The 11,702-nt window shown below is 33.4% G+C and overlaps 1 protein-coding gene across 1 annotated transcript; it reads left to right on the forward strand.

Moving 5' to 3' along the window:
* Positions 1-457: 457 nt before the first annotated feature.
* Positions 458-11,696, forward strand: LOC112462872 (DENN domain-containing protein 5B; the record flags this gene model as incomplete). The annotated part of the gene is made up of 19 exons (XM_025028936.1): positions 458-605; positions 968-1,188; positions 1,535-1,729; positions 2,402-2,873; positions 3,005-3,141; positions 3,221-3,408; positions 3,488-3,657; positions 3,743-3,954; positions 4,076-4,282; positions 4,380-4,388; positions 4,638-4,812; positions 5,112-5,376; positions 5,911-6,018; positions 6,525-6,789; positions 6,970-7,237; positions 7,493-7,805; positions 8,107-8,283; positions 8,357-8,567; positions 8,661-11,696. Coding segments are annotated over 19 exons (3,931 nt in total), but the record flags the coding sequence as incomplete, so codon positions are not given.
* Positions 11,697-11,702: the final 6 nt, after the last annotated feature.

Consider the following 11,702-nt stretch of genomic DNA (forward strand, 5'->3'; position numbering starts at 1 on the left):
TACAGGAGTACTCTTGTATTCTGACGAGCAATACTCCGGAGCAGTTGGAACAGCGCCAAGGCTCCTCCTGGACCGTCTCTCGTGCATGGCATGTTCGATAACAACTTTGCTGATTCCGCTGTTAGATAAGCGCCCCCCCCCTCTCTCTCTCTCTCTCTCTCTCTCTTTCTTTCTCTTTCTCTTTCTGTCTCGTGAGAGCCGGAATAATTTTGTTCGCCAAAGATTGAGTTGCACGTTGAATTTTCTTTTCCTCTATCACAAATATTTTGACTACTGCGTGTTCGCGAAAAGAAACCACGTTTAGATGCTCGGCCGCGACATTCGTGACGGAGAGAATGCACAAGTGGCGTTTCTTTAATCGTTTCTTAAGTGGAAGCCAGCGGAAAAAAATGTTTCGTGACTACAAGAAACCGTTCATTCCGCGAGCCGTTAAGAACGATACTTGATGTTTACGAAGGGTATTAAGTCTAATTTGGCTGTTGATTGTTTTTGCAGGTGACTCATTGCAGTGCACACCCCTGGATCGAGCATACAAAAGCAAAGTATTAGGACATTATCCAGACTCGGTACCATGGAATCCGTTCGACGAACACGCTGTCTGCATGGTACGTGTATCTGTTATGACAGCCAATTGTTGATTACAGTTATGTCGCGTGTTATAAGTTAGTAATGAATATAAATTTGTGTGTATTAATATAATTCATTTACTGTGCTACAATAGCTGAATTAATTTGTAACATTTATTTGTTAATATATATCAACAAGTTCATACATGTATTTGTCGCAAAAATAAATGAATCTAATTAATTAAATTAATAATAATTAAATGTAAAATAGAAAATTTACTCTATGTCACGTAAGAAGCTGTCAGACTCGAAGTGTTTTCAGTCGCGTTCTAATTAGATTCAGGAAACATTTGTGTCTCGCGCAGTCGAGGGGAGTAACTTATCGATTACATTGATAATAGCTTTGTCTGCCAAGCGGTTTGCGATTCCGTACGCAAAAGCACTCGGTGGAGCCGACCTTCCACTCCTTCGTCCTCACGAAAGAAGACGGTCACAGGACGTACGGGTTCAGCCTTGTTTTCTACGAGGAGTGCCGCAATCGCAAAATATGCGCCGCTATGCAAACGCTACAGGCGATGCACATCACGGAGCTCAGCAGCGGCCAAAACGGCACGCCTCCTACGTACGTTTGCTTTCCGTACAAATTCCGTTTCTAATCTTCTCCTATTTACTCGCGTATATATCTCTCTTTGTGTCAAATGTACAAAAATCTTTTTCAGTGTCAAATTTCTCGATAAATTGAAAATTCTTATTTGTCTTTCTAATTTTTATTGAGGCAAAGATTACTTATGCGAAATTGAAAGCTCAGAATTTGATAAACTAATTCGTCGTTTCGAATTTGGACAATCTTTAAAATGTAAAAATATCTGAAAAGTGCGTTTGACATGCACTACATAGACATACGTTAAATAAATCCCTTTGGCTTTCTATATTTCGGAACTTGTTAAACACGTTTCGCAATTTTTCAGTGCGAGGAAGGGTCAGGATGGACATAATACGAGATCGCTGCCACGTCATTTTAAATTGTCAGCCCATTCGCCCGGTGCTGCATTAGGATATTATGACTCTACCAAAGACAAGTTGCTAGTGACGAAATCAATATCCTTGCTATGCCAACAACCTTACCTCCACGCGGCAAAGACGTTCCTCACTAATCTCTATAAGTAAGATATTCCGCGAGTCTTATAAAGCTCCATTGAAACAAGCTGACACAGCACTCCATTCTTCTTATATAACTACATTTATGCTATGCTTCGTAAGAGCACTTACAAGTGATAATATTATATTAAAGCGCTGCATAAACGTTGTCTGTTAATGAACATAGAAGACGGGAATTTAATTTTTTTAAAGAATTTGTTAATTAATAGTTTTTTTTTAGTAATTTGCTTATCTTATCACCGTTAATTTTTAGACGGGCTTCTCAAATATTATGTTTAAGCTCGTTATTTTCAGCACAAAATTCTGCAAATTACTGACGCAATGCAAACATACAACAATATCTTTATTAAGTGCTATGGAAATATTTTTTACTGCATCCATGATTATTATAGTCAAATTAAAACGATTAAAACTTTTACAACATGTAATACTGCTAACTATGTTTTACCGATTATTTGAAACATTTGCACAATTTTTTCGGGATAATTAATCAACGGTAAACTAAACGAAAATGTCAGCCTTTTGTATGCTGTGTAAATATCGTTTGTTTACAAAGGATCTTTTAGAAGTGATAGATATACTCTGTTTGATAGAACTTATGTATAACAAGCTAATGTATATTGTGATAATATTAGAGATTTTATTACATAATCAGCGAATTTTTTTTAATTTTTTAGGTGTGTTCCTAGACATCCCGGACCTGGTCTTAGCTTAGAATCTTACGTGTATAACCTTCTGTATAACGTACCAGTACCGTTACCCGGCAAATCGTTGAAGTTTTTCGTACCTAATGATGAACCGGCGAAATCGCCGTTGGAATTGGTTATCCATCAACCATCTCCATCGCTGGAACTACCGATGTTGGACTATCCTCTCAAGGACGTGTTTACGTGGTTGGGTGCAGACTGCCTAATCCAATTGTTCACTTGCGTGCTGTTGGAGAACCAAGTTCTCTTGAGAAGCGCTGATTTTCACAAGCTGATGGTGGTGTCTGAATGCATAACGGCGCTCTTGTTTCCTTTCTCATGGCAACACGTTTATGTACCGATATTGCCGGCGAGTCTGCATCATTTCCTAGATGCACCTGTGCCCTTTATAATGGGTCTGCATGCGCACAGTGAGGGTGGCGTACTAAAAATCGCTAGCGAGGTAAGTTTTTGTAAATCTTCCTTCTATATCTCATTTTTTTATTATATTCGAGAAAAGTTATGTTCTGTGAAAGATTAAGACAATTTTGTGTGCTACTAGTTATGAATAATACCAATTGCGTTTGATTACAGGCAAACCTTTGTTATGTAGATATAGATAAGCAAAGTAGCCAATTTCCGGAAGAGTTACCTATATTTCCTCATAAAATGCAATTTATTACTGAAATCAGAGCGCTTCTAAACAAGTACAAAATACCACATTCAGGAAAGTGAGTTAATTATCTATCTTTAAATCGAGGAAATTCGATTAGTGCTACTCTGTATCTAAATCGAGCGAAATCTTTATAGGACTGATAACATGGTCATTAATTATTACAATGGCGACATCATGACCAGCAGCCTGACGCTTCCCGGTTCTGGTTTTCATCTTCCTCGCAGAAAACATTCTTTGCACGATGTGCTAGATTGGGATCGGCCGGAACCAGGGTCACAGTCAGATAATCTGCAAAGAATAGTGGATATTGTTAAGAGAACAGGTAAGACAGTTTCTCGATATAAGCGAAACATTATCAGAATTATTTATAACAAAAGTTTTTAATTTTTTCGTGCTTACAGTAAACATGGATGATATTGAACCTATAGAAGATGACACGGAAAAAATACTCACTCCGCAGGAGGAATATCAAGAGACTCTTATCTTCAATAATGCTATTAGGGAGATCTTTTTGAACCGTTTTGTACAAATGTTTTCTAGTTACGAACATTTTGTTATTCAACCAAGTCAGGTATAAACATACAATGTTTTCACAAGACAAAATTAAATCTGCCTTTTGTAATTATAATAAAATGATAATAAATTTTACGTTGAAGGACAAGGATGAATGGATAACCAATAGGGATAGTATGCACGTTTTTGACAAGGCTACGTTTTTATCTGACCAGCCGACTCAACATCTGCCGTTTTTGTCGAGATTTCTGGAAACACAGATGTTCGCTTCTCTCGTTGACAGCAAAGTGATGTCGACGTGGAGCGAACTCGACTGTAATATTAAAGTTTTCGACCAAAGAATCTCCGCTCTAAAGTAAGACATAATGATATAATGCTCTTTTGATTTATTTTTAACGATTTCTATTTAGGTAAATAATTGAAAGTAAAAGATGTAAAAATTTCTAAATTTATCTTTGATCAATGCTGCATTTCAGGAAGAAAGTCGGAGAAAGCATCATACGATCAATGCGATACGAGCCTTGCACGAACATCGCAGATACGCAAAAAATACTCGAACAGAGATTAATTAGCATAGATTTTGAAACAAATCCGCCTACGGAGATTCTTCCTCATAGAGCCGCATATTTTCGGAGTTTTCCGTTGTTGGATAATGTCGCGTTGAATAAAGAGCCCGCTCAAAGGTACATTATTATTTGCGATATTTTTATTTAAAAAACATAATCTCCCATTTTCAAATTCATTAATGTCTGCTATTTCTATTTTGTGCTTCTTGTATAGTATACTTCGGTAAGAGTCAACTTTTAATACAAACAGAATAAAATGACGGGGCTTACAGCAAAGTGTATCATAATTGTAATCTGTAAGGTTTATTTTACAACTAAAAGAATTTTAAGGAAAATCGTATGAATTGTCTGCTTGGTTCATTTTGCTCTGAGTCCTTCAAAAATGTACTTTTGCATGTATCTGTAAATCGTATCGCAAATTATCGTGTCTAATGATATGAATATGTAATTAAATAATTGCTTCCGTTTGTAGTAGTAGAAGAGGACAGACACAATGGAAATATAAGATGAAATCCATGGATACAAATGGAAAGCCTGTAACACCCCAAGAATCTCAATCACCTCGACCTCAAACTAAACTCTCAGCGGACATGAGCCCTGCTTTAATAGCGCAAGCTAATTGGACATTTGTAGAAAAATTGCTCAAGGTACTCTTATGAATATTATTTAATATAATTGAAATTTTATTTTATTTATTATCTAAAATTATTTTTAATAATTTAAATATAAAATATTAATTTTTTAATTGTTCAGAGTTATTTATACTTAAACTATATATTTAATATATAAAAATGACAAAAAAATTGTATTTAAAAATTACATTTATTTCATATAAATTATATATTACATCAGTTTAATATTATATTAAGAATTTAATATGATTATTATTATCCTTAACTATTACAATTGTAAAATTGTCATTACGAAATGTCATTTTTGTGATAAGGATTGTAAATCAAAAACAAAGAGAATGTTAGTGGAGAAGATGGGATCGGAAGCCGTCGCACTTGGTCACGGGGGTGAGTCTCTGTCTGACGTCGAGGAGAACACTTTAGTCGCTAGTCTCTGTGATCTGTTGGAACGAGTGTGGAGCCACGGACTGCAAAACAAGCAGGGCAAGAGCGCTCTTTGGTCGCACTTGACCATGTACCAGGAATCAGAAGAATGTAATGACGCGACTAAGTCTATAGATCCCAACTTTCTTTCCCCTGGTAAGATATGCATGTTTTAAATATGTGTTTTAATGTCGCGTAAATATTGCAGTTCAATATACTTTAATGTTATATTTTTTACTTAATAATATACGCATAAATATGATATGTACGCACATATACGCAGCAGAGAAAGAATCGATTGTAAATTACATTGAATTATCATTATTTTGCGGAAATGCAGCACTAGCGTGGTCCGTGCTGCGGAAGCGACTCGATTGTACGTGTCTCCGTTTTACAATAAGATAATGTATTATAAAGTAGAGATTAGTGTTCTCTTCGTACGTAGATATCCCGCACTATTAGTTTTGTAAGTGATTCACCAGACAATAGTTGATATTACGTGTTTACGCTTCGCCGCACGTATTATTTTAATATTTTCGTATATTTGATGACGAAAAGCGAAATCGGCATTAGCGCGCCCAAAGTCTAAATTAAGCAATAATGTAAGCGATGTTATCATTCTGTTATACCATTATTATATGTTTAATTTTTTTTTCTTTCTTTTTTATTTTTTTTTTATGTTGTAACTAGCTAAGAAATCCTCGAATAAGTTTTTCGAGATACCGGATCGTTTGGTTTCATTTTTGAGAGGCAAAAGTATTATTGAAATTGCTTCTTACGTCAAGGACAATTTTAACGGTAAGCCTTAATATTGGCTTGCCACAAAAGACGGTTTTATGAACTAATTCCATTAGCGGTAATTCTTTTTTTGAAGCTCGTGAATGTTTAATTAACAAATTATTTCATAGTGAGAGTTTGTCGTTACATTTGTCATTACATATTATTTTATTATTACGGTTTTTAAAGAAATTTACCAATATCTTTTATTGAAAAGATTGCATGTCAGATTGCTACAATATAATTATAGATATAATTATATATATATATATATGTATATATGTAATGTATTTTTTATATAAATTATTTATAAAGATTGTGTGTACGTCTACACGTGTTGTTGAATGTTTATATGAAGCATGTTACTGAATTTGCATGTATATTATTGTATGCGCAAAAATATATATTGAATATAATTAGATGAATGTTTGACCAAAAGAATATATTGTCTTTGCTTGTGTTTTGTTCGCATCCCTTGCTTGACTGGAGGGGAATACCTGTATCTAAAATATTTTATATTGTGATAGATTTGTCGAATTTGCAATTGGAGACGGACGTTTCACCTACAAGAGGTACAGAGAGGCACAAGTCTCCCGGTGAGAGGAAAACTGTCGGTCCTGAACACTTGAGACCTCTCCCGGATTCTCTAATCTTCGACATCCGTAATGTTCAAGCGATGACCGATATCAAAACACACATTGGGTACGCAAGAGCGTGGGTGCGGTTAGCGCTTGAGAAGAAATTGCTGTCGCGCCATTTAAAGACGCTACTGTCGGATACTGCTCTATTGAGGTGCATTTTGAGAATTATTATTTTTATTCGATCACACATTTTTGCATGATATATGTGATAATATTAGCAATATTTAATTAATATAAATAATGTTAATAATATTAGATAATATTATTAAATATAACTAAATAATAATCTCCTTGAGCATTAAACTAATTTGTTAGCTTTATGGTTTATTAGGAGTCAGTACAAACGATCAGCGTTTTTACGTTGTGAAGAAGAGAAAGAGCAATTTTTGTACCATCTTCTGACACTGAACGCTGTTGACTACTTCTGCTTCACAAATAACTATCCCACGACAAAGTTACCGTATCGAGTTGTGATATTCCCCAGTCGAAAGGCAAGCGCCGCTACAACTTCAGCTAATAGTTGGATCGCCATTTCTGGCACACTCTGCGAAACTAATCCCGTACCCATACCAAAAGGAGCACTCGAATTTGTATTTCATGTAAGTATTTTAATTTATATATACCACTGCTACACTTAACTGCACAAAATAAAGTTATTAATTTTATTTAAATTGGCCAGCTCTATTTAAACTAATTGAGCTAACCATTTTAGGACGGCTAGTATTCTGAAAATAATAGTAAATGCTCATTTGCAACATTTTAGAAACAGAATTTTTTCTAAACTTAGTATTGTGCAGTAGATTTTATTTCGTGTATTCTAGTTATGTAATTATTCTTGTATTTTTCTTTTTTAGCATAAAAATTTAGGCGTGTTGTCTACGTTACGGATTGGACATGACAATACTGGATTATCACCAAAATGGATGGTGGAACACGTTGTAGTGAGAAACGAAGTGACTGGACACACGTTTAAATTTCCCTGTGGTCGTTGGCTCGGTAGAGGAATAGATGACGGGTCTACGGAGCGTTTATTAGTGGGTGCTTTAGTACCTCGAAGCATTGACAGCGAGGAGTTGGTAGAGTCATGTTCCACACCTCCAAGATGTAGATCTCCGAGCATACCTAGGCGTCCTATATTATCGCAAGTTGAACTGCAACACATGCTCGGTAATTATTATAATTACTATTATTTGTTTATTTATTATATTTTATATTAATTAATATATATTTATATACATTAAAAATATATTAATACATATTAAATTTATATAGTAAATTATAGTCATATAGTAAATTCTTTAAAAAATTAAAATAAACTTATAATTATGTTATTGATAATATGTAAAAATAAAACAAATTTATATAGCATGATAAAATAAAAGATGATACAAATTTTTTTATTGTAATTGATATAAAATCCAGATTATATTAAGAATTAAATAAAATATTATCAAATATAATATTACAGGTGAAGCTGTAAACGCTATAGTCAAATATCACTACAGAAGAGAATGTCAAGATGGTTCTTTGACGGCTCTGCTATGTGGAGAAGGCGGTCTCGTGCCGTCTTTGGAACAAATATTTTTATTTGGTTTTAAGAATCAGAGAATATTTGGGAGGAACTTTTACGTGTGGGACTACCTCTGTAAGTACAAATTTGATTATATTTGATGACAAAATTGGAATTTAGAAAAGTGTATAATTAAAAACTATTGCAGTACGCGTAAAAGAAAATTTCGAGATTTCTCTGCTAGAGGAAATGGACGAGTATTCTCAAAGACTCAACCGAGATAGAAGGGTATACACGGAAAGCAGCCAAAGATTCACGATTTTGAGATGTTATTGTCATCTCATCGATCAAATTAATATTTTTAGTCAAACTTTAGGGAAAGATGGAAAATTTCAGCTATTTATTTGTTTGGCGGCAAGGTAAGTTTATAAAATATTTTTAACGATATTATTCACTCACACAATTCTTTACTTGCTGTTATTTATAGGATCGTTCGTTAATATAATTTTCAGAGAACAGCTTCTTCATCCAATGTTGCGGCCGATGAGTGACGCGCGTTCAACGACGGATATGTACGAGGAGAATTCGTTTTTGAGAAATCCTACTTTATTGACCTTCCTCATTCATATTCTTGAGCCGTTGAGCGAATTCCATATTGTCCTTGAGAAGAGCTTGACTCATGGAATTTCAAGTATATGTTAGTATTTGCCAAAACGTATCGATGTACACTAATTCGTTGCAAATATTCCATATTCTTTCGATAAATGTCGCGAATCGTGAAATATTTTCTATCTTAAAAAATACGTCCGCGGTTTTCCAATGTTATCGGTAGAAGCTATTTGTTATTGTGGTGTTTTTAATTACTGACAAAATTAGATCGATCAAGCTTTTCATGGATAAAAACATATATATTTATTCTTAATTGACAAGAGAGCCGTTTAACTAAATACTAAATAGTAACAAATGACGAATTCGATTGTTATTACGTATGGAACGATAAAAAGCTTGAAATTCTTAATAATGAAATGAAAATTTCATTATTAAGAGATAAATTAGATGGATTTAATATTACAATAAAGACTGTTATGGGGATGTAGCTGTACAATATGCTTTTATGAATAACAAATTAGCGACAAGAGAGATTAACGTGAGATTTGTCAGATATAACATTAAACATTAAGGAGAACGGAAATCTCGTTCTGTTTCAGAAGCGTACAATATTATTGTCGGTGATAAGAAATTAATATATAATCAGAATATATTTGGCCGCATCTTGCCATAGCTATTAGCACGATAAAGGTGGTGTTCGTTGAAATATTGATACTAATGACAAATTGTGTACCAAAGATGTGATCCCATTTAATCAATATCATTTTACATTACCATTGCTGTTAGATGTTAAGTTTCTTTATTATTATACGTTATCGTATATTTTTTATGCATGCAAAATATCTTTCGAAATAATTTTTATACCTGTACACATGTGGACTAATGATGATTTTTGATTCTGTGCGAAGATATTTTCTGAATACAAAGGAATTTATCAAAATATCGGCGCATCTGATGAGTCTCGGACAATGATTTTTAGATAGGCAAATCAAATAATGATTACTTTTTTTTAATGGCTGTGCTTTGATACTTGAAATCGAATATAACTTGTGTTGAACGTGAGTGCTAACATGACAATTTTATGTTATACGTATAATAAGGCTGCAAACTGGTATATATGTTCCAAGAATTATACGTATATGCAAAGTTTCATAATTTTACTACAATAACTGCTTTTGCCCTCTGAATGCTTGAAGATTTACACTTGAGATAATTGTCATTTAATTAATATAATTAATTATTTATATATAGTAAATTTATTATGTACATATATTATATATTATATACATAATAAATTCATATTTTAATCATAATTGCAATACAAGAGGGTAAGAACTGTCACCGAATGTATCGCAAATGGACCAAATGACGTAATCATCTTTAAGTTGTCGTATTTTTGTTGAACCAAAGTATGAGTTACTCGAGAAGATTTGTTCATTCTTTTCATATATATTCAATTTCACATTCGTGGATCAAGAAACATGAACGGGTTAAACTTTTTGGTCAATCAAATATTGCCTCGATCTGAGGATATTGATATCGTTACAAACTTGATATACTCAGCTAGTTTTTGTAAGCAACATGGGATAAGATAATATTGTACACTGTAAAAAATAATTCTTAAAGTACAATCGAGTGTCTCTCGTTGAGTAACACTCAGAACTTCATTGGATAACTGAAAACCTAAGAATTGTTTGATATCTTTTTCAATACTTAATTCCATGATGTTATGCGTGTTGTGTCGCGAATCTCTCGACATTGTGGCCAAATATGAGATTATGATCAACTTATGTGTGTCCGCCCAAAATTTCATATTTAAATATACAGTTTCGTTTGAAAGTCCTTGACGATTTAACGTGATATGTGAGCATTACATTTATTGTGATAGATTTATAATTTAATGTAATCTCAATTTTTTTTCTAATTTATTTCTATTCCGTTATACAAAGATATATAAAATATATAATAGAATCAAAATAAATTAGAAAAATATATGCATATACGTAAAGAAGGAGAAAATACAAGTTGTATAGAGTAATTTGATTATGCATTCTATTGTTTTATTTCTCCCCGTTTTGTCAATGCGTAACTATAGTAAAGTGTATGGCTAATGCGCAGAGTTTAAATATGTACGTTTATGATCTTTCCTTTGTTTGCTGGCCAAACTTCCATTGTCGAGAACACTCTTCTGATCAACGTTTGTTAGAAAGAATGCCAGTACCTTACCATACCTAAAATAAAGTAACTTTAAAATTTTCCGGAACCAAAGATATTTTATGCAAAGTAAATTTCTGCAAAACGCAAATCTCAGGTATATACATGATACAGATATATGCTTAGATGTATATATGCCCCATCCGTGGGTTTACGCATAAAAAAAAACGCATATTTTATGTATTTAGTAACATTGGAAATGCTCTCGTATGATGTCAATGACTATCTCTCCTTTCTTTGTAACTTATTTTTCTGCTGTAGAAAACTTCCTAATGCGAATTTTTTTTCTCTTAATCGTCTTAATTATCCCTAAATTAAATGATCCTCCCATTGCGGTACTCACGGCTGTAGCTGTTAAATTGGACGATATCTCTAATTTCTCTGATACGAAGACTTCGTTATCCACAATCTATCGATTATGTCTTACGCTTCCACAGTCTTTCTCCTGAACGTTTGAAATTACAATTGTGTAGGAGATGGGACATTGTGACGGTGAAGGAAAATGTATACATATAGGTTTAACATTTTATTTAAAAAGTACCGTGAGAGATTTAAGCAACAAATATCAATGGAAAGATCAGATAATCCAAGCTTAGAAAATATAATTTTTACGATATATATAAGTTCCCTTTTTCTTCTTCAGTTCCACTGTGAACCTAAATAACTTAATAGTAAATAATAATTTATTTAATGTTACATCGTCAAGGATTTGCACTTCATAGTTAACTAGC

Source organism: Temnothorax curvispinosus, unplaced genomic scaffold (assembly GCF_003070985.1).
Source record: "Temnothorax curvispinosus isolate PA1 unplaced genomic scaffold, ASM307098v1 QBEX01012890.1, whole genome shotgun sequence".
Taxonomy (NCBI): domain Eukaryota; kingdom Metazoa; phylum Arthropoda; class Insecta; order Hymenoptera; family Formicidae; genus Temnothorax; species Temnothorax curvispinosus.